The following is a 24,117-nucleotide window of genomic DNA, read 5'->3' as shown; positions in this document are numbered from 1 at the left end:
GTACTGTGAAGCGGTATATAAGTCTAAACGCTTATGCTATTATAGATATTTGCCCTTCTGAATGTTGTTATGCAGAGCAGAAGTACAAGAACGATAGGAAGAATATTTAAAAAGTACAGTTTGATTAAGGAAACATAACTGCTGTAATTTCAAAAGTATGTTGTGATCATATCAAATTTAGTTATTTGTTAATTCTGTTCTGCTTACTGAAAAATTAATATGTAAAAAAATTACATAGCTATTCTTAAGTGAACTCCAGTTTCTCTGATCTGAAGAGAAAATTGTCACTTTTTTCTCTCTGCAGTTGCTGATAAGAATGACAAACACAAGCCATGGATTCCATCATTATTTGATATAACAACTGTGTTAATCAATATGGGTATTTCCTTCAGTGTGTTGTTTCCTTTGCAACATTTTCAGCCTCGCTTTACTGAAAATGATATTATGTAAGTATTTGGCAAAAGGTTATAATCTGAAGTATGCAATCTGTCCAAAAATTTGCCACCAATTAATATTTTTTCATGTGATGCAAAATCTCTAATAACTTGGATTACTTCTATTAATTGCAGTTAAATAAATAAAATTTAATTAAATGTGAATTAAGTAAAATATTAGTTTGTGTCCTGGCGCACCCTACTTTTAGTAGTGGGTTTCCCAGCATGTCAGTCAAAGTCCAATTATGAGCTTTGTGCTGAAAAAAACTCCCACTTCTGTTGTGTGTACACACAGACACAAAATTCCTCTTCTGTCGACGCAGCACAGGCAAGACAAAAGATTGAACAATCCTGACTTAAGCCTTTGTTTTTGCGATTTTACTAAAACTCAGATTGCCATGGCTCTGAGACTTGTTACAGTATGGTCCTCCTACCTACCACATTATGCAATAAAATTATTAGTTTTGAAATTTTAAAATATAGCAATAGCAATAGCAGTTAGACTTATATACCGCTTCATAGGGCTTTCAGCCCTCTCTAAGCGGTTTACAGAGTCAGCATATTGCCCCCAACAACAATCCGGGTTCTCATTTCACCCACCTCGGAAGGATGGAAGGCTGAGTCAACCTTGAGCCGGTGAGATTTGAACCGCTGAACTGCAGATAACAGTCAGCTGAAGTGGCCTGCAGTACTGCACCCTAACCACTGCGCCACCTCGGCTCATAGAATGTTCTTTCTAGGTTATCTCTTCATAATAGGTTACATGTGGAAATGAATATATGTAATTTAAAATACGTAGTAAACTGTATGGAAACAAGTCTTTTTTTTAACCAGGTCTAAAATGCATGTAACTGTGAATAAACAATCAAAAAGAGACATCTGTATAAACCCAACAGCTTTCTTTCTTCTAATAGAGAGCAATCTTTGCAATATAACAAAGGTAAGAATGGTGCTTTGCTTTTAAAAGTCATCTGTTGAGTATAAGAATAAGGCTTCTTCAACTGAAAATCGTTAGTAGTAGCTGGAATTTTCCTTGCAAAAGTAGTTCAAGGTGCACAGGAAAACATTTTCCTAAGATAGAGAAAATTAGCAAGAATTTAATATAATAAAATGTTAAAGGTTTTTTTTTAATCCTTTATATCAGTGGTCTCCAACCTTGGCAACTTTAAGACCTGTGGACTTCAACTCCCAGAGTTCCTCAGCCAGCAAAGCTCAGCCAGGAAAACTCTGGGAGTTGAAGTCCACAAGTCTTAAAGTTGCCAAGGTTGGAGACCACTGCTTTATATAATATATTGCTATCTTTAAAAAGTTCACTAGAATCAAGGATATATTCAGAATGTACATACACAAATACTGCTGTCAGGGTTCCAAATAGCATTCAAAATTAAATCAGAGTCCAAGGCAAAGTATTGCTCAAAGTTCCAATTTATTAAGAGAGTCATGTTGGCACATCTGGGAAAACCCAAATCTGAAAGCTTCCCGGTTTTCCCCACCCAGTTGAAAGTTTATGATTTTGCCCCCACACCCACAAATCCATCACATGGTCCAATCTTTCACTGTGAAGCTGGCAGTTCCACCCATTCTGTTCCAGTCAGGTGCAGAGGTGTAGACAAAGGATGACCTTGGCTTTCTAGAAAGGAATTTTATTTTGGCTACATAGCATCTAATGCCGTACAATTCCCCACTCCCATTTTCCCACAATAGAATAGGCATAGTAGAATAATAGAAAGTGTGGCAGGCCAAAGATCCAAAAGGAATGTGGCTGCAGGCCTGACAACTGCTTTTGAAATTGAAAATTAATGTTGCTGAAAATATTTGAAGTCATTATCTCTCTTTTCCTTTCCTTAAGTTTCTACGACTGTGTATAAATGTGTGTCCAGAAGGTTACACAGACAGAGAAATATTTATATTGCTACTGCTATTATTTAAATTAAGTTTGGAAACAGAACTGAAGCAATTTCCACTAGTAGACTTGGAGTGCCTTATTATAAAATTGCTTGAAAGTGTCAGAAACTGGGATAATGAGGTAACTTAATTTCTGCTAATTTAATGCATTTTTGGAAGATCCAATTTTTAATATTATAAAAACTCTTAGCATCAATTACCTTAGGCTTTCTATAAATTACCGTATTTTTCAGAGTATAAGATGCACCGGAGTATAAGACGCACCAAGGTTTTGAAGAGGCAAATTTTTAAAAAAAGTAGGTAGGTAGATAGAGGGATAGAGAGGGAGAGAAAGAGAGAGAAATACAGTAGGTAGGTAGGGAGAGAGGGTGAGTAGTTAGGTAGATAAAGGGAAAGAGAGAGAGAGAAATAGAGAGATAGAGAAATACAGTAGGTAGGGGGCGAGAAAGAGTGTAGGTAGATAGGTAGAGGGATAGAGAGAGAAATAGAAAGAGATAGAGAAATGCAGTAGATAGGTAGGGGGAGGGAGAGAGAATAGGTAGGTTGGTAGGTAGAGGGGGAGAGAGAAATACAGTAGATAAGTAGGGATAGAGAGAGTAGGTAGGTAGGTACATAGGTAGATAGAGGGGGAAGAGAGAGAAATACAATAGGTAGGCAGAGGGATAGAGAGAGAAATAGAAAGATAGAGAAATACACTAGATTGGTATGGGGAGAGAGGGAGTAGGTAGGTTGGTAGTTAGAGGGATAGAGAGAAATATATATATATATATATAGAGAGAGAGAGAGAAATACAGTAGGTAGTAGAGGGGAGAGAGAGAGTAGGTAGATAGGCAGATGTTTCCAGGTGTATTTATCCATGTGCTGGAGAAGGAAATCGCTGGAGCACCTAAGATTTGTTTCTGCTGGCACAGCACTTGATCAATCTAATTCTCATCAATCAGTTAAAGAGCTTTCCAAAAGGAAAAAAAAGGTTTTGCACTCTGCAAACCTCCCAAAAACGGGGCCATTTTTTTTCTTCAAAAAAAGGCATGAATAGCCTTGGGGGGCTTGCAGAGTGCTCCTGGGGGCGTGGGGAAACCAAAAATGAGCAAAAAAAGCCCAATTTTTTGTTTGTGAAAATGGGCCCAGTTTTTGTCAAAGAAAATTGCATGCATAGCCTTATAGAAGCCTATAGAGTGGTGCAAAGACAAAGGATGACCTTGGCTTTCTAGAAAGAATTTTGTTATGGCTACATATCATCTCACTCCTATAATCCCCCCTCCCATTTTCCCACAATACAGAATGCATAGTAGAATAATAGAAAGTGTGGCAGGCCAAAGATTCAAAAGAAAAGATGACTGCAGGCCTGACAACAACCCTTGAGAGAGAGAGAGAAATACAGTAGGTAGTAGGGGGAGAGAGAGTAGGTAGGTAGGTAGATGTTTCTAGGTGTATTTATCCATGTGCTGGAGAAGGAAATCACTGGAGCACCTAAGACTTTGTTTCTGCTGGCACAGCACTTGATCAATGTAATTCAGATCAATCAGTTAAAGAGCTTTCCAAAAAGGAAAAAAAAAAAAACCTTTTTGCATTCTGCAAATCTCCCCAAAATGGCCCGTTTTTTTTGCAAAAACGGGCCTGTTTTTTTCAAATAAAAGGCATGGATAGCCCAGGGGGGGGGGCTTGCAGAGAGCTCCTGGGGGTGTGGGGGGCTAAAAACTATGGAGGCTTATAGAGTGCTGCTGGGGGCTGGGGAGGCAAAAAACGGCCCATTTTTTGCTAATTTCTGCCCTCCCCAGCCCTCAGGAACTCTCTGAAAGCTTCCGTAAGGGTATGCATGGCCATTTTAGTGAAGGGGGCGGGGTTTCGGGAGGCAAAAAAATTGTTATATTCAGTGTATAAGACGCACCCAGATTTTCAGCCTCTTTAGAGGAAAAAAAAGTTATACTCTGAAAAATACGGTATATGCTGTAATGTGTATGTATATACTACCTGCTCACTTTGTGTTACCACAGTGGGCAAACCTGCCCAAAAGAAACCACAATTTATTTTTTTATTAAAAATAATTTTAAAAGTTATGCAGACTGGGTTTCTGTTTAATAATAAAAAAAAATCTAGAAATAATCTGTAAAAGCTATAATTATTTTGGTCATCTGCAAAAGATGTTAAAAAGTCTAGTTTTATGTTAAGTGCAAATATAGTCTGGGTTTAATTATGTTTTATGGAACTGATATATCTAAGAAAATATAGTAAAACCATTATCAGTAACTGCTGTTAGATGCCTTAAATGGAAATATTTTTTCATAAAGGGAGCATTTTAAGCTGTGGTTCTGATAGTCATATTTTATCTTTTCAATAAATATGAAATATTAAGAAATATTAATGTAATAAGCCAATACCTATCAATCACATGCTATGAATAGTCTTTAAATATAATAAATATTTATATGTATTGTCTAACAATTGGATACGTACTGATACGGAATTTAGCAATTGCTTTCAAATTCTATTAACAAATTTGTCTTTCTCTTTTAAAAAGATGCCCCAATTATCCTTGGCAATAAGTTGTCTGTCCAACCACCATCATAATCTGTTGTGGCTTGTTCAGTTTGTCCCCAATTGGACAATTCGTGGAAGGTAAACTTTTAAGACAATACCACTTAGTATGCCTATCAGAATTCATACCAAAAGCACCAAATTATAATCACTCACATATTTATGTTAATTTTATTCTTCTAGACAAATAAGACGACATCTTAGCTTGGTAATAATCTCAAAACTTCTTAAAAGCCATGTGAAAATACCCAGAAGTCATGATCATCAGGTAGAGTATATATTTTTTCATTAGAACAATAGTTTGCTGGAGTTAAGATTTGTTTTCTCAGTGAAGGGAGCTTTTTTAATTATATTTTTTGAATTTGTCTGTTTTTGTGTAAGTCTTCTAGGAATCTAACTCAGTTGCTTAAAAATGAGCATGTAGCCTTCTTGTCACGCTATGGAGATAATTTAGTTGGCCTTCTTCTGGATGTTTTTTTAACTTCCTAGGTTAGTCTACAGCTCAGGGTTGAATCAGTGCATGGATCTAATAAGCAGAGCATAAATTCACATTAGTAATCTCACCATCCTGCTAATTCATGTTCCTTCCATTTCTTTGTAAAAAAATTACTTCTCTTTTAGTGGTGTGCAGCCCTTATGTACTTGAGAGCTGCACCCCCTATTGCATAGCAAATTGAAAGTTACACCAGAAAATGGATGAGACATCATTTTTATTTTTTATAATCTACATAATATATTTTAATTTGCTAATTGTTTAATTTTTCCTATCCTTGGTGTTATGGACTCCATTCTATATTCACTTCTGCAGCGCAAGTCCTCCCCAAAGCTGCATCTTATTATGCTATTATATAGAATGAGTGCAAGATGTAAGAAGTCACAGCATTTAGAATGGGTCTCTGCAAAAGGCAGAGATTATGGAGAAAGGCAAGTCAGCAATTTAGGCACACACAAAAATAATCAGGGAACAGATAGAGGAACTAGACCTAGACAAAACAATGGCAATGGTAGAAACAGAAAGTAAGCTAAAGAGAAAGGAACAGAGGAAAATGTCAAGGACAGCTGTGCTAAGGGAGAGATTAGTTATCAAGTGGAAGAGACATTGTCAGCTGCATCCAAATTTCTTCCTTGACTAAATATGGCCACAGCACTATATTTTTTGATTCTTTTTTTTATTTAAACGTGTAAACATAGTTTGTTCAAGGTTGGTGTTTAAATTCTAATGTATCATCTTAGATAAAGGGAAGTATAATCTTCATCTACTTTATATCAGTTCAGAGCTGCTTTTTTTTTATAGAGCTTGATTTTTCTTGCTGTGATAGTCCCTTCTATTTTATTCCTGGCATCAGGGTTTCAGAAGCTGCATGCATAAAGATTTTGAGAAAACTGCCTCCTACTCCTGCTGCTACTGCAGTGTTTTAGTTCCTAAAATGATTTAAGATAATTCTTCTCAAGGTTGAAAAAACTCCATAATGTGAACCGTATTGCACTCTAATCTCCCAATAGATGTCCCTACTTTGTAAGGAGCTTGTGAAGATGAAACCTTCAGGTCTGTTAAAGAGGCTGTCGGAAACTTCAGGTCATCATGACGGTGTTACAGAGCCTTTTCTTTCTGAATCTGAGCACCAGGTAATATGTTTTTTTGTTTTGTTTTTAAAGTAGGGTTAGACAAGGTATGCTGTCTAAACTATATTTGTGGCTCTTGGGGATATTAGAGATGCTCATGTTTCATGAGGTCACATAACCAAGTTGCTATTCTATGTGCAGCAGAGTGAATATGGGTAATGTTAATGGACTCAATTTGAGAAAATTCCTTCACTGAAAAGGAGTAATGTATAAGTGTTGATATTAAAAGCTAAGTGTTGATATTAAAAGTGAAGTTCTCTGATCATGGTTAATCAAAAAGTTTCTTAGTTCCTCTTTTATTTACTGGAAAAGATTGCTTCGTGTGTGTGGAGAGAGGAGGGGTGGGAGATATATAGTTTAGTTCTGATTCTTGTAACCCTTTTTCTTTCACTTCAATAAAACCTGTTAAGAAAACTCTGTGTGATTCAGGTTTGGGAAAAAGATTATTCTCCATTTGAGAACTTTGGCAACTGCCAAAGAGTCTGACATGCAATCCCAATATGCAAGCAGCAGAGTGGCTGGCAATAGGGTGGGAACCCACAATGCGTGAAGGCTTTTTTAAAAAACAAAATTCTTCTTTTTTTAAATATAAACATACAGGTAATCCTTGACGTATGACCACTATTGAATCCAAAATTCCTGTTGCTAAGTGAGACAGTTGTTAAGTAAACCATGCAGTTGTTAAGTGAGTCTGGCCATTGACTTTGCTTGTGGGAAGCCAGCTGGGAAAGTTAGAAATGATCAAATGGCCATAGGACACTGCAACGGTCATAAATGCATGCCAGTGGACAAGTACCTAAATTTTGATCACATGATCACGGAGATGCTGCAATGGTTACAACTGGTCATAAAGACACTTTTTTCAGTGCCGTTGTAACAATCACTAAAAGATTCGTAGTCAGTCAAGGATGACCTGTATTTTTAAGAACATAAATTTTCTTACACTATTTGCAGATGGTTGAGAGTTTGACATATAATTATGTTTTCCCATACAATTGTCATGGATACCTTTCAAGTCTAATGGATGTTTAATGTGCAATAAGAGAGAAATATCTGAAGTGTGTAAGCCTTATGAATTCAGCACTTCAAAAGCTGAACTACCTAAAAAAGCCTGTTGGGTTTCTTAGTCCCAGAAACTTGGTAGCCTTTTAAGTAACCATTTTTACTAAATGTTGCCTGCTTTTTTTTTTCTAGGCCTATTATCTGACTTATGTCCTCCTCCACTTGGTTAGGGAAGCTAGCAATTTTGAGCATACAAGTTCCAATCAAAGAGTAAGTAATTTGCTCAATTTTTTTCATTAACATGTACAAGTTTTTTTCATGAACATACATGTACTGAGGGGTTGGAAATCAATGAATTTTGACTACAGTTCTATTATTCATATAAATAACAGATTCCCATTTCATACATGCAGCTATAATCTTTAATGCTGAAGTTTCCGTAGACAATACTTTATTAAGAAAAAAAATGACTTGTATAAAAGCTGCTTTATGACAATTGGTGAAGATCCAGTTATGGATCTCCAGCTAATTTTATATGGAGTACTTAAAATATGGTCATAATTGCAACCCATTTTAGGACTTGAATTAAATCGCTTGTTGATACTTCTTCATACTTTCATAAAAATATAATAGTGATCAGACTGCAGTCACTGATCTTCTATTCTGTACTCCTTACTCACTAGCACTGATTATGTTACCTAGTTGCCTAATGAAATGTCTACAAACAAACAATCATGTTCAGAGAACACAAAAGGAGTCCACAATTTCTAATGCAGCTATGGTAGCTTTGGAAATGATATGGCTGCTTTAATAATCCATAATGAAGTGCCTCTTAGATGCTCCCATATATCGGGTTGTGTCCCTTTCAAATGTTTTGTTACTTGCTTTTCTCCAAGCCTGTCTGATTTCAGGTTTTAGATAGAAGCTTTGGGAGAAATATTTCCTGTGGCTTGAAAAGTTTAAATGATCTCCTGTGTGCTGCTTGGAGAGTCCAAGCATGGGTTAAATTAGTCTGTTTGGCCAAGGACTGAGTTCAAATTCTTTGGCCACGCCTCCTGTTCCTCATTAAGGCCAGTTTTTTAACTCAGTCTGGCCCATTCAGGACGAATTTAAGTGAGCTTCAGCTGTTTTGATTTAATTCAGCTTGGACTCCAAATTGAGCATAGGTTTATTGTTTTAACTTGTTATTTTCTTTGTGTGTATTTTCTCCCTTTCTTTGACTGCATCGGATCGAGCTACGGAGGTGAGAGTGAGGAGCAAGCTGTTGGGGGGTGGGCAGGCGGGCGGTGATTGCTTCTGTGCCTTAAGCAGGGAGGCTTGACTAGCTGAGGATTGCTGCAGGTGTTTGGCGCTGCGGACAGCTTCCCCTGCTCAAAATTTAAACCAGCTGACTGGAGGCTTTTTTCCTCTTTGCGGCTGGTGTGGCTGCAGCTGCCATTTTGAATTCACCCCCCTCTGTGCGCGGCAGCCAATCATAAGCCTTCACTTTTGCACGCTTTTGTTGGAGGCACTTGTCTGCGCTGCTTGTCTCCTGGAAGATCGCTGCCGGGTGGTGTGTGGCTGTTGTCCGGGTCGCCGGCAGCGCTGCTACCACCCAAGCCTTAAATTTTGTTTCTGGGCGGCTGCGTTGTTTTGGCCACCACATGGTCATTCCTTGGATCCTCCACCTCTCCATCAGACATTACTGTGCAGTCTCTGCCTCCAATAGCAGCGAAAGTGAAATCAGCCGAGGCTTGGAGACCACACGGCTGCACCTTCCTAGGCGTGCTTGGGTGCTGTTTCCAGCGAGAACACTTTCCTCCCTATTGGCTGCTGTGAGAGGGCTCCAACTGGTAAATCCAATCCCGCCCAAATATCATGCGGGCCCAGGGTTCGGGGACACCAGACGATCTCCCTGCCCTCTCATCGTACCTTCCGGTTCCAGGAATCGTTAAAAAACTAGCCTTAAGGAGGAGCAGGAGGCATGGCCAAAGAATTTGAACTCAGTCTTTGGGCAACCAGACTAATTTAACCCATGCTTGGACTCTCCTGCACACAGAATGACCCTTCAGGTAAGCCATGGTCAATTTGTCAGGAAGTTATTTACTGTTAATATTTATCAATATTATTTTAATTCATTTTTGCTTCCACCGTGATGGAAAAGTCATATCATAAACTAACACCACAATATACTAGCTCAAACAGAAGAAGCCTGCAGAAATTCTTGACTCCTTTCCTTATGTGGGCAAATAGGAACACAGTTCCAAAAATAGTACATCCTATACTTTATGAGTAATATAAGAGAACTCAACTACAATGTCCAGTCTGATACGTGCAAGTTAGTCCTCAACTTACAACCATTTGTTTAGTGACCTGTTCTGACCCCCCTTCTCCGTCCAGGAAGGGGGGGGTTACCTGTATTGGGGTAGACAGTTGTTTACCCAGCCAACATCTAAGCCATTTAGGGTTGGGGATTTTTAGAAGTGGAAAGACAATAGAAATTCCTAAGTAATTTGTACTCATCTGTGACATGATTACATTACAAAGCACTAAAAATGTGACGTATACTGCAGCTTTACAAATTTTGGACAAAATGTTAATATAATTTACACTTACAAACCATAACAACAATTGGTTGAAATAACCTAACTTAATCTTTAATGTCCTTTTAGAAATGGCTGTTGAAACTCTGTAGCACCCTAGAAAAACATGTAAAGTGTGATATTAGGGAAGACGTCAGACTGTTTTACAGAACTAAGGTGAGTTTGCCATTTCTTTTCTCATCCTGGAAGATTGCACTATATCCTCTTGTCTTTTAAAATTCCTCTTTACCATTATAACAATTTACCTTGATCAGCGCAAACACATTCTTTGATCGTTCTTAACTGTGGGCTCTGAAGCCTTTGTACCAGTTCCTACTGAGAATCTTCTTTCTGTTCTGTTCTTCAGTTCTTTCTGAGAATTCTGAGAAGACAAGTTTGCAAATAGTTTCCTTCTATCTCATCCAAATGAGAGGGGAAAAAACATACCTTTGTATTAGAACATTGTGTTACTGGTTCCATTTATGGTCTATAACCTATGGCACACATGCCAGAAGCAGCATGGAGAGCCATCCCACGTGAGATGCGCGGCCTCGCTGGCTCCGCTTCCGCATTCCTGTGCACACACGCTCGCCAGTCAGCTGGCCTTTGTGCATGTGGGAGCACCGAAACCCGGAAGAGCAGTGTTCTGGTGTGAATGCTGGCACCTGAACTTCCAGGTTTCTGTCATGCACATGCGTGACGGCCAGCTGTTCATCGGGCTCGTGCCGGAAACTGGAAGTTCGAGTGCCAGCGCACGCATGCATGACAGAATGCTGCTCTTTCAGAATTCGGTGCTCCTGTGCATACGAAGGCCAGGGAGGCTGCGCAGTCCAAGCGGGATGGTTTTGTGTGCAATTTCTGGCACACAGGTCAGCACATGGTTAGCCATTGCTGGTCTATAATATTGATGGAAAGGGTATTTAACAGAAATGTATCCAGAATATTAGAAGCAACTCTTAATTTCACAAGGTATAGGAAGTCCTCAACTTAATGACAGATATTGGAACCAGAGTTTCACAATAAGTTACAACTTTAAGTAATAAAGTATGACTACATTGCTTAGTGATGGCAATTCCTTCAGTTCTGGTTGCCATTGATAACCAAATCCCATTGTTATTAGGTAAGGTAACTTCCTACTGGCTTCCTATGATCAAAGTCAATGAGAGAACCAGCAGGAGGTTGCAAGTCCCAAGCCAGATAAATGGCTGCTATTGGATGGAAGAGTACCAGGATGCAGGGGAGGTACACAAGGGTTTGGGGGAATGTACGAGAGGCACAACACAGGGCTGTGGGAAGGGATGCAGGAATGCAAGAGAGGGTTGGGGAAGGGTGTATGAATGGGTGCATGAGAGGTACAAGCCAGGGATGGTGAGAAAGAGATGAGCAGAAAGGGTGCATGAATGGCTGGTCCAGCATGAACAAAGAGGGGCTGGAGAAAGATGCATGGTGGGGGAAAGACTTACCCCAGCAACCTACAGTCTTCTATGCCAACTTTCTATTTAACTTTCTAGGGAGGTCAGCAGGAAGGATGCAAATGGCAATCATATGATCATGAGGCATTGTAACAGGTCATAAATATGATGTGTTGCCAAGCACCCAGGTCACAATTATGTGATTGCAGGGGTGCTGGGATAGCCAGAACACTGAGGACTGGTTGTAGCCACCATTCATTCAGCACCATCTGCAACCTGAGTGGTTGCAGGTCAAGGTCTACCTTCATAACACCAACATATTCTGTTAACTTGCAAATGCTACTTTGCTCAAAGTCCTGGGCACGAGACTTGCCCTGCGTCCTACTTGTGTAGAATGCTCTGTCTTTAAATTTGTAATAAAATTCTGTCCTTATTTCTTCCAAAGTAAGTCCTGTTATATTCCTAACACTCCAAAGTAATGTAGACCAGCAGCAATAGTCATCACTTCATCTTCCAACCAGTTCCTAACTTTCTGTCTCTAGGTAAAAGACTTAGTTGCTAGAACATACAGCAAATGGCAGCAAATGATACACAGTTCTCAGCTTATTCAGGTATGGTATAATATATTTTCATACAAAATATTACATATTATCAATAATGGCATAGAAATAAAACTTTCTGGAAAGAAATTGTTTTGCCTCTTAAGAAGTAGAAGCAGTATAATAACCCGGGAATGGAGTAAAGGGATATGCAGTATTGGATTTAGACCAATTAAATTGATTTTAAAGCTGTGTTGATATGTCAATAATTTTCTACTAGTTAGTTTTTCTATCAAATCTATTTCAAATGTTTATATCTTTCCATCTAATTCCTTTGACAATCTTTTATTATAGGGTCAGATCCATGACTTTTGGGTCCCAGATACATAAAAAATAGAGACCGGATGTTCAAATGACCAAGAAAATGAGTTGGAAGACTACACTATTGTCTAAGAAGAGGCATTCTTGTAAAAGTGCACTTAACTCCCCCAATTACTTAATTGAGCAACTATAGTAAACTATATTTTTAAAAGACCCATTTAATATTGAGAAAGTTGCTTCTTTCTACTTGATGATAATATCTGGTTTTTAAGTCGTTCTAAATTTGATGGGTACATTTTAAAAAAACCAAGGTAGGATTATTTTGTCCTTTTTACAACAAATATGGTTCTTTCATTCCTACTGTGAAGCAGAATTTAAAAACCATCATTGGTATTTGTTTTCAATATTGAAAATGTTTCTCTGGTGATCTTATAATAGTATCAGTTACATATAGATGTGACTTTTGACTTGTATTATTAGCATATTGAATGTTAGCTTTTGAAATTGAAAGAAACAGTAATTTGTTGGATGACACAAAAAATACAGACATACAAATTGGAAAGCAAGTTGGAATTTATTCTGTTTGCCTTCAAGTAAATTTCGATAGTCTGTAGCTTTATATTTATAATAAAAGGGTTATGAAATCAGTCATAGCAAGTCCATATTGTTTAAATGTTTAAGATTGCTGGTTGTTCATACCCAACATTCAGGTATTCATAGATATTGCATGCTAATAAATTGATGCAATAATTTGGTCAAACTTTTATATCAGAATTCATGTATTCCTCTGTTTATATCACTGGTCTCCAATCTTTCCAGCTTGGCGGCCTGGCGCCACAACTGCTTGTGTTTGCCTACGAAGCTCCACTTGTATGAGCAGAGGGTGCTTGGTCTCGCTCTGGAAGCTCCAGTCAAGTGGAGCTTCGTGAGGGCAAGTGCTGTCTGCTCTCGCAAGTGGTGCTTCTCACACATGGGCTTGCCCATTTATCCCACAGCCCAGTTTTAAACGGGCTGCGGCCCAGAGGTTGGGGACCCCTAATTTATATAACTTGGGACTAACTATATGCATTATTTTATGACATGAACATAAAATATATTCTCCATAAGTTTCAGTCTTAATATTAATATAAATGTATGTATATGTATGTGTGTGTAAATACCGTTTGTGTGCAGTTTTAATCTGAAAACTTGCACTTCCATATATGTAAATAAAATTTTAGAAGCCATACAAATTAAATGCTTTAGAAATAGTATACATAAAATAGTTCATTTTTATATTTACATTTAAATCAAGATAGTCATGTTAAATAAAGAAATGGCAAAATAAATGGTATAAACTGCTATTATCTAAGTGTGCAATAAGCACTGATAAATCTTTCAGGAATTTTATCTTTATTCAATGGATGGTGATTTATGTCTCAGAAGTGTAAATCTGGTTCTGACTTTTAATGCTGTTGAGAGTTTCATTAATTCCAATATAAAGTTTTAATGGAAAATGCTACTTTAGAAGGAATAAGTAAGGATATATTATTATTAACCATCACAGTCAGCCAGATGTTCAGTCTGGGTTTGGCATTTTTGTCTACCTATCGAGTCCTTACCAAGGACCTGGGATAGGCGAATCTGGATGTTTGATGGTGTTACAGATATCGTCGCAGGATGGAAGCAGTTCCAAGTAAAGCCACCTTCTGCAATTGACTGATCGCAAATTTGTCAATGCCTATGGTGTTCAAGTGGTGTTCCAGTTGTTTTGGGACTGCACCCAAGGCGATGATGATGATGATTGTTGTTGTTGTTGTTATTATTATTATTCAGATGGGGTAGATTTTATTGATTCTTCCTGCATTCTGTGCCTAGGGTACAAATAATTCCTGTGTGCAATTAGAAATAATTTCTGATCTCATGAGATGTTGTACACTTCCTCTGCATTTTCTTGGCTGCAGCACCTTAGATTGCATTGAAGACTATTGTAGAAAGTGTAATAACTGCCAAGAGCTGAACCCTTAGGAAGACAGCTATCCTAATAGAAACAGCCTGGTATATCTCCATGGTCATAAAGGCTTGGGCAGAGACTTTTTTTCTTAAAGTGTACTTTTGAACAAACTGTTGTGCCAAATTTTTAAAGATATAACATTTAAATCGCAATGTATATTGTGTATAGTATGTAATGTGTATATATAATACACATGTACATTATGTATATTGTGTAATGTCTATATCTTATATGAAGAAATATTATTTTTATAGTTTTTCAAGAATGCTCAGATGAAACTTCCAATTTAACCACTAAGTGCAAGAATAACATTTACATTAACTGATTACATCTCTAAAATTCACATAAATAGCAAACATGTCATCCCTTGGTATATTCTTAAAAAACATATAGTGAGGACAGACCCCCCCCCTTTTGCAAAAATAACATTTTAACTGTAGGGTCTTACAGAATTTGAGGCTAATTCATTCCAGTTGTTTGTATGCATTTATATTAAATATTAAACAACAGGCATGTTAGTATAGTTCTTACAAACTCTGTAAGCGTAATCTCTCTGAAAAATGGTATTTATAGATCAGACTTCTCCAGCTATCCAAGTACTTGGTACTTCTAATATTAAAAATCTGTTTTCTTTTCTTTTGGATGTGCATTTTTTTTTATTCAGGCTGCACAACCCCTTGAGATTTATACAGTATATGAATGTATTGTTTGAATGGAATTTAAGTTATAAAGTATTTAATTCTTGCTTTAACAAGGTATGTGAAGTAGGCTTTATGTTTTTCACAAGCCATGTATGTTCTAAGGAAAGTTAATCCAAAAAGTAGAGAACCATAAACCAATAAAACCTCCTTAACTTTGTTATCTTCATGTGTGTTGGACCTTAACTCCCATAATACTCATGTTATGAAAGACTAGTATAATATTCTGATTTCAAGTTAGAACTTATCTAAATAATACATAAAGGCTTTTGGACATAAAAATCAAAGACTAATTGTTGCACTCTAATGCAAAATGCTTCTAAAAGTTCAAAAGTAGTGTATTTTGTAGGTATAATTGTATACTTTGTAATTGTACATAACATACTGAGTCAAAAATCAGCCAGGCATATTTTAACTTAATGGATCCCGGACAAAGCTGAACAAGTAAATTGATTTAATGAAAATGATGTTCTCAAATTTACTTGGGCATCCTTAGTATCTTTGTGGGATCGTTAGGACAATCACATTTATTAAGTAGTAACATAAACCCTGGGGTGCAGCAACACAGTTTAGGAACTGCAGCAGTAAGATATGATTAAATTTAATTTTAGTGGTTCCTATCAACAGCCCAACTCAGCAATCAAATAACAAAAATATAACATCCCAATCTGTTCCTTTGTGAGGACCTCTTCATTATCACCAAAACCTTATGAGAATTCACAAATAAGTCACTGGCATACATTTGCCCCCCCCCCCACCCCAAAGTTACTATGAAATAGTAAATGAAATAATTATGATAATATACCTACCTGCATAGGAAGGGTAATAACGCTCACAGACTATTATTGACTTGCCTATAATAAGATCCAGTTTAGTTTCCAGTTGGACATGACTGGAAAGGGAAAACCTTTACCTTTATAATAAGATCACAGGCTGGGAATCATTGATACCTGGACACCTTTTACATACTGTTGCAGTAATCTAAAAAGTAAATTGTATATTTTGGGCCCAACCATCAAGATTATAACGGAATCAGCTACAAGATAAGCATTGATGTATTCCACAAGTCATTAAAACCCTGGCTGTTGCCCAGGTCTTGAGTAGAGTGTTCCAAGGAGCCAGTGGTGGGTTGCAGGCGGTATGCCCTGGTACGAGCATACCGGATCCTGCCTGGAGCACCAGGTACCGTTCCGGTATGGTGCTCCGGAGGGCCCGCCCGCCCGAGCTCCTTACCTGTGCTTTAAGCTTTTGGCTCTAACGCGCACTCGCATGGCGCATACGGCACCTGCTAGAGCATCGCGGAGGTTTGCGGAAGCATCACAGGCAAGTACAATTATGCGCGTGCTGTGCGCATCCATGTGGGTGATGCCGGGGCCATACCGCTTGGAACGGAATACGGAACTCGCCACTGCAAGGAGCCCTATAGATGATGATTGTGTCAGAGGGAGTGGGATACAGGATTTATTTGCTTTTTTTTTTTTTTTTTACTCTTTTCTTTATTTTTTAATTTAAGCTGCCCAAATTTCAAATTGAATTTGTATTATAGTCATATACCAGCATGGCTGCCAGAATTGTTTTGTAGTCAGTTAGCCTCTCCATCTGATATGGAGACCAAGCTAGTACAGAGAACAGGACTTCTCTAAATAATATACTATTGGAAGTGTATAAATGAGGGTCTTTAATGGAGGCTATTCTTTCAATTCAGTACTCTCTTCTAGGCATTTTTCCATTATTGTTTTTATATAATAAAGAGTTTAAATTAAGGAAAAGATTCATAAATTGAATATTGGAATATATAAAAAAACTACTCTGATTGAAGTGTTTGTATCTAAGCATGCTGGCTGGAGAATTTTGGGAGTTGAGATCCACATATCTTAAAAGTTGCCAAGGTTGAGACACACTGTTTTAAATCGACCATAAATAGAGATCAGCATATGATTTCCAGCTACAAATGAGATTTCTGGTAAGGCCATCTCTAAATCTTGTACATTAAGCTTCTTTTTGCTTAGCTTACTACTTTAAAAAATTAAACATACAAGCAATGTATGCAAAATGAAACTTACTGCTGTTCTATTGAAGATTCTAAATTCAAGTGAGACTCTGGCACTATTTCTTAATGGTTTATTCCTGATTTCCATCTTTTTTCTGTTCATGTATTTGCAACAATTAGTGCAACTTTAAATGATATACATGAAACTACAATTCAGATTCTTATGCACCCTTGCTTAATATATTGATTGCAAAATGTGAATAATTTCCCTTCAGTCTCTTGAATCTAAACCTATACAGTCAGAAATTTTGCGAATGCATGGGCAGAATTTATAGTGATGATTAGATCAGACTTCAGTGGATTTATCTGACTATTAGTATCAAAACTATTTTAGTTATTTCTTCTTTAAAAAAAAAACCTCTTATGGCTTTGGATCACCCCCCCTCCCCCGTATAATTATAGATGTCTCTAATTATACAGCCAGTTAATTTTTATTTAATGCTGCTAGATATTTTGTTTTTACTAAGCTGTTTCTTGTTTGTGTTTGTACTGTTGTAATATGTAATTAAAACTTTTTAAAACAGATGTACTGTCAAGTCACTCTGGTTGAAAGCTGGAAATAGCAATGTACTAAAGTTGAAAAGGAAGAAGTTATGCTGCATTGTTATATAAGATAAGATTCAGCATTTTTAAAAATTCTTTGTACTGGATTGTCAACAGTATGGATCATGAAACAGTCACACAGTCCCCAAACTCATAAAAGTGAAACTGAGAACTTAGATCGAGCTCAGCCTCTCCTTATACTTGCCTCCAAAAGTTGTGGGTGCTCCAACACTGGAGACTTTTAAGAAGAGATTGGACAACCATTTGTCTGAAATGGTATAGAGTTTCCTGCCTGAGCAGAGGGTTGGACTAGAAGACCTCCAGAGTCCCTTCCAGTTCTGTTAATCTGTTAATTCTGTTACTGTATAAGAACAGTTGGGAAGTTGGACAGAATGTTTCTGAAGGCTCAGCTATTCAAAGCTCAAATCCTGCTCTACTTTCTAAGATCTTTAAACTTTTGTTTTGCCTAGAGACCGGGTGTCAAACTTGTGGCATCACATTGCCATCACATGTTGTATTGTGACGTTTTTCGCAGAACGGGGGTGGGCATAGCCTGCATGTGATGCATCCGGCCTGTGGGCGCCAGTTTGACCCCCCCCCCCCAGAGCATGGGTGTCAAACTCAAGGCCCAGGGGCTGGATCCAGCCCACAGGGTGCTTAGATCTGGCCCATAGGGTCACCCTGGAAACAGCAAAGGATCGACACGTGGTGCCTCTGCCAGTGAAAATAGAGCTCAGAAGGGCCAGGCACGCCCTTCCTGAGCTCCATTTTCACTGGCAGAGGGTTGCAGGAGGCCGTTGCAGCCGAAAAATGGAGCTCAGGAGCACGTTTTTGCTGGCAGAGCACTCGGGCTGACACAGAGACCACCAACACAAGTGACATAAAGCTGGCCACATCCCCCCCCCCAAGGTCAAACACAACGCAGATGTGGTCCTCAATGAATTAGTTTGACACTCCTGCTCTAGAGCAACAAAAAATCTTGCTTTGCCTGCACAACAGGTGGCCCACCAAGCATTGTGTGGTTCACTTTTTTTTTAAGGTAAATTTAGAACCATTGCAATTGCCAACTCCAGTGCTGGTGTGGCTCCACTAGCTATAAAACAACTAATCCATACAGAAGGTATCTCTTGGCCCAGATTTTTAATTTTCCAATGTGGCCTTTTCCCCTCTTGGCCTAGAGTATCCCCTTGTGACTATGTGACTACTATGAGCAGCATACAATAAAACCAACAATGAAAACATTATACAAAAGCCGTGTAACATAAAAAAAAATTTAAAAAAAGGAAATGAAAAAAAATGCATCTCAATATTATACATGATACGTACGACCAATGCGTGGGCTCCCTATCGCCAGGGGATCCCCAGGCTTACTGAAAGGACGTTTTTAAGAAATTTTTGAAAAGTCAATAGCGTCTGAGCCAACCTCACCTTGAGGGGGATGATGTTCCACAAGGGGAGTCCCACAGCAGAGAAGACCTGTCTCCTGGATCCCATCAGATGGAAATCTTTAGTGAATTGGACCTGCAGCAAGTTCCTCCTACAAACCTGATGGGATGGATGGATAGATGAAATGGGGAGTGGCAGTTCCGAAATAACCTGGCCTCATGCCTTCTTGATCTTTCAAAGACAAACCCTTGGTTGCAAAGTTATTTTTTTCTTCACACTTGTAACTATGAACAGTCACTAAATGAGGACTACCTGTTACATTAACACTTATCTTTTGCAATTTATATTGTAACGCTCTAGTGTTGCATGTGAGATGCCACCAGATGGTGGTATTGTTGATAGTATCACATTTTTCTTTCCAACCCAAAAGAACGCAGCAGATATTATGTAATTTCTAGGCTCAGTATTCTGTCCTTCACCTGTCTGTTCACATGAGAACACTAAATCACACAGTACTGGAGTAAATTGAATATGGAGAGAGAAGCCTGTTCAAGAAAGACTGAAATAGGCCAGATTAGGCTGGGGACTACGGAAGGAAAAAAAATCTAGAAAATATCCCAAGGGGAGATGGGACACAATTAAGCAGTACCTCCAAAGTTTGGTGTCTGCTCCATTCTAAGCTCTCCTCCCTTCTGTATATATGCCTCGGGGCACAGCATATACAGTCTGCCTACTGCTTCCTACTACATACAAATACATGGATACTACAATAAAGACATGTATACCCACCAGTGGTGGGTTTCAATTTTTTTAGAACCTTTTCTGTAGGTGTGGCCTGCTTTGTGGGAGTGGCTTGCTGGCCATGTGACCGGGCAGGACTGGCTTGGCAGCCATGTGAGTGGGTGGGCGTGGCCAACTTGTAAAATGTGAAACTCACTTAACAACGCTCTTGCTTAGCAACCAAAATGTTGGCTCAGAAACTGGCATTTGAAGCACGCAAGTCTTAAAGCTGTCAAGTTACAAGTCCCTTGCACCCCTAACCCTTTAGAAAAAAGCCCCAGGGGTGTTCAAACTTGACAGCTTTAAGACTTGTGGACTTCAACTCCCAGTCAGATCTTGCTAGAGGCTGCAGAGAAAAACATTCTCCAAAGTTTCTTCAGTGTTCCTTATGAGAGAATCAGTTAAATAGTGTTGGCAGCTGCTCTGTCCTAAGTTCTCCACCCATAATCATACAATCCAAAGTCCAGGCAAGTTGGCCAGGTGCTACCACCCACTGAGACATCTTTCCATTTGTTTTTTAATTACTTTAATCTTCTTTATTTATTTTATGTTATCCAAAATGCCTATTCCACATACCACTTATTTTCTTACCAGGAGCATATTTATTTTTTCTGGATTTATTTTCAATTAGTTTTCATCCAGCCCATTATTGGACATTTCAGGACATTAATATTTCCCTGACAGTAGATGAAAAGGCAAATGGTGCCTTGCATATTGATATTGTGGTATCCTAAATACCCTAATGAGATTACCCAATGGTTTCATTTAGGTGTTGAATAACATGGGATGTAAGAGTGGATCCTGAGGAATACTGTGTGCCGAAGTTCATAAATCAAACTTTTTATGTCCAACTTCGCCACCTAAAACCAACTTCTGAAGAAGGATAGGAAGCATTTAGAAGCATTACTTTCTAAACCACTAATCCCTATGAAGAAGTTCAGAAGACTATGATGGTCAATGGTAATGAACACTGCTGAGAAAACCAGTAAGGACTGCTCCACTCATCTACTTCCCCATTCCACTAGACAGTCTAAAAATATCGTAATGCAGAATCCAGAACTGAAACCAGAATGAGGGGTCATTGAAGCTCTCCGAGCGTAGTTGTTTTCTTGCAGATGTTTCGTGACCCAAACTAGATAACATCAGTGCTAGCTCACTAGCACTTATGATGATACCTAGTTCAGTAATGAAAGGCCTGCAAGAAAACAACCAAGCTCAGAGAGCACCTCATTTTATAAGGGATAAATATTCTCCTTTACTGAAACCAGAATGCAATAGATAGCAGTTTAATCCAATTGAAATCTGAATTTCATTGTTTTTATTTTGTACAATGACAATAAAGACTATGCTATTTGAAATGAAGGGTTAAATATATGAGGAATTTAAAATAGTTTTTTCTCAACTTCCTAAATGCTGGGAAAGTGTAGGCAAAGGACATTTCTCATGGGGATTCATAGCCTGGGAGTCCCAAGGAAGGTTTTTTTCTTGCAGAAGAGGCATTTCTGCTGAATTGAGTAGCCAGGCAAGTACAAGCAGAGAGTCATCTTCAAATACAGAGGCTCCAGCATTCATGGCTTTATAGATCAATCAATCTCAAAGCTTTGAATTCTGGCAGCCAGCACAGTTTTTAAGTATAGAGATCATATGATTCTTGTAACTTGCATTTGTCAACAACCTGGATGCTGCATTTGCACGCATTACAATTTCTGGACACTTTTGAAAAGTAAGTATGCTAGCTGGGATTGTAGTGAAGAGACTTCAGCATCTCATAAAAGTGATCAGTTAGTAAGAGCAGTGTTTGTAGTCAAAACTGCTTTATAGGATTCCCTTTTGCTTGATGTGCCTTCTTTGACTTTGCACGTACTCCATTTTGATTAGATGCTGAAGGCTGTCACCACTTTCAATTCTTGATCCTTTTTTTCTGTTTTATGCTCTTCCTTAAAGTTCAATTATTCTGGAGGTTTAGCTTCCTTTCTAAATGTAATTCCCTAATCAAGTTGTTCTTTAAAAAAATAAAAGCAACAGTCTGAAGAAATCTTTGTGCAAATTGCTCTATTACTTTTATATCTCTGCACACATATTCATGCTGCATAAAATTAATCTCACAAAAATCTATTGAGGTTTATCCAGAGTACATCTTGCTTACTTGTTTATGCCCTACTACCTCCAGTCCAGTCTCAGAGTAATTTAATGGCCATGTACACTTTGTTCAGAACTCTGTAACTATTATTGAATCTTGCTATTTGTTCTTTCCCCTTTGACAGCTGACAGGTAAAAGATTAATCCAGAAATGGATTGCTCTCAAATATTTTTGTTCATCCTTGTTCAACATTAACTTTGGTCCATTCTGATGTCTCTCTTAGTATCAGGCAGAGAATATAAAAGACACGGAAAGCCAAGTATCACTGTTTAGCTATCTTTTAACCTACTTCTATGCAAAAGCCTTACAGTTCAGCTTCAGTTTTTGCCTCTAATACACATCAGGAACCATGATCAAAGCAGTATAAATGACTTGATGAAATTATAAACTATTAATACTAAATATATTGTAATTAAAGTATCAATTCCTTATTTAAAATATAATTTATGATTAATTAATGATAAACTGGAAAATCATAATGTTTTTAGTATTTTAGATCCTTTGTTTACTAATTTGTATTTCACTTTTTAATTCTTTTACTTACTCTTTAACTTTCTTTGCTTATATTCTTACTCTAAAATGCCTAATTAAAAGAATAACGAGAGAGAGAGAGAGAGAGAGAGAGAGAGAGAGAGAGAGAGAGAGAGAGAGAGAGATTTCCAGCTGTCAGTCAGTTGATGGCCATCTAATGGATCCAGGAATGTGCAGGATTTGAGAGCAATAGACTTCGATAACACTGAGCTACTGATTTTTCTTTTGATTCTGTAGGTAATACGGTCATTAAAACTGCTAGTCCTTGATGGTCCATTTTTCCAAAAGTGTGTCAGATAACATCATAGGTATCGAATTCCAAAAGTTAGTCTTGTACTTTTTAAATCAAAACAAACAAAAAACAAAAACACTTATTCTGAATTACACCAAATTTATTGAATTGATTATGAAAGGAGGTGTTTCTTTTTCTCTATATTTTCTATAGATTGATAGATTTATATCATGCCGCACTGCGTTGTCTTTTTTTCTAAGTTATAAAGTCCCAAACCCTATACTCTTTTCTTGGAGAGAGAGTACTACTCTGTTTTTGCTTGGTGAGAGGGACATAGAAGCTCCCCACTCTTATACACCCACAGACGCATGTATGCTTTCCCAATGTGGAAACCATATTGGCTTAGTCATTGCCTGGGCCAACAAGAACTGTGTTTGTCATGATGGTTCCTGGACATTATTTATTTATTTATTAAATTTATATGCCACTCATCTCGCAAGAGGTGGCTCTAGGCAATACATGGGCTACAGCAGTGGTCACCAACTAGTGATCCATGGAACACTGGAGGTCTGTGAGAAAATTTTGGTGGTCCGCAGAAAAATTGTTTGCATTTTTTATATTGCACTAAATCAGTGGTCCTCAAACTATGGCCACTGGGCTGGATACATGCAATGAACATGTGTTGCTGCAGAGAATTTCCCCCTTCGGTGCCTTTTTGTGTGGGTTGGAGGGAGGCAGAGATTCTGACTTGGTCTGCTTCAGCCTCCTGGTGTGAGGCTTTGGGTGAAGGCTGGAGGGAAGTGACACTGATGGTGAAGAGCCAGAGGGCCTTGTTCCAGTGGGACTGCATCATGGCCTGGAACTGGCTGACTATCTCAGCCCACTGAGCCTCCAGGCACCCGTACCTGGACTTGTACTCACACAGGTCTTCCCTCTGCTTGGAAAGCCTATGCTCATAGTCCTCAGTGAGGTACTTCTGTTGAGCCTCCTTCTCAGTCAGATCCAATTTGAACTGTGCCAGCTGTTTTGCCATCTCTTCCTCATGGTGGCAGCTTAGCTCCAACAACTGCTTCCTGTTGCGACCCTAAGGAGCCTGGGCGGGGAGGTGAGGAGTGGCTGGCAGGAGAGGGGCGAGTAGAGGCCAGCAAGGAGCCCCTTGAAGTGAGTGACATCAAGTTGGCCACACCCACTCAGTAACATGACATCTACCCACACCCACCCCATCATTAGGCAGACCATATTAGTGATCCGTGAGATTTAAAATTATGAATTTAACGGTCCCAGAGGTCCGAAAGGTTGGTGACCCCTTTCGTTAAGCTGATCCTGCTAGCTAGCAGGATGGCCAGTGATAAAATAACTAGGTGGTCCAGAAAAGTGGAAGAAATGATCCGCTGAAGAAACTTGAGCACATTCACAAAATACACTTTTAAAT

General features: G+C 38.5%; 1 protein-coding gene across 1 annotated transcript in view; it reads left to right on the top strand.

Annotated features, from left to right (window-relative positions):
* Positions 1–17,598, top strand: part of SLF2 (SMC5/6 complex localization factor 2) — a 35,089-nt gene extending 17,491 nt beyond the window's left edge. Inside the window, exons 11-20 of the mRNA XM_087725753.1 lie at positions 305–446; positions 1,269–1,374; positions 2,284–2,460; positions 4,858–4,955; positions 5,058–5,142; positions 6,378–6,500; positions 7,692–7,769; positions 10,151–10,237; positions 12,015–12,083; positions 12,366–17,598. Of these exons, the coding sequence (XP_087581879.1) occupies positions 305–446; positions 1,269–1,374; positions 2,284–2,460; positions 4,858–4,955; positions 5,058–5,142; positions 6,378–6,500; positions 7,692–7,769; positions 10,151–10,237; positions 12,015–12,083; positions 12,366–12,401 (1,001 nt within the window). The 3' untranslated portion in view covers positions 12,402–17,598. The remainder of the gene's footprint in view (positions 1–304; positions 447–1,268; positions 1,375–2,283; positions 2,461–4,857; positions 4,956–5,057; positions 5,143–6,377; positions 6,501–7,691; positions 7,770–10,150; positions 10,238–12,014; positions 12,084–12,365) is intronic.
* Positions 17,599–24,117: the final 6,519 nt, after the last annotated feature.

The sequence above is a fragment of the Thamnophis sirtalis genome, unplaced genomic scaffold (assembly GCF_051295495.1).
Source record: "Thamnophis sirtalis isolate CommonGarterSnake01/CBP01778 unplaced genomic scaffold, rThaSir2_p1.2 scaffold_11, whole genome shotgun sequence".
Lineage (NCBI taxonomy): Eukaryota > Metazoa > Chordata > Lepidosauria > Squamata > Natricidae > Thamnophis > Thamnophis sirtalis.
The sequence above is the reverse complement of the archived record's forward strand: the minus strand, read 5'-3'. Positions and strand labels throughout refer to the sequence as shown.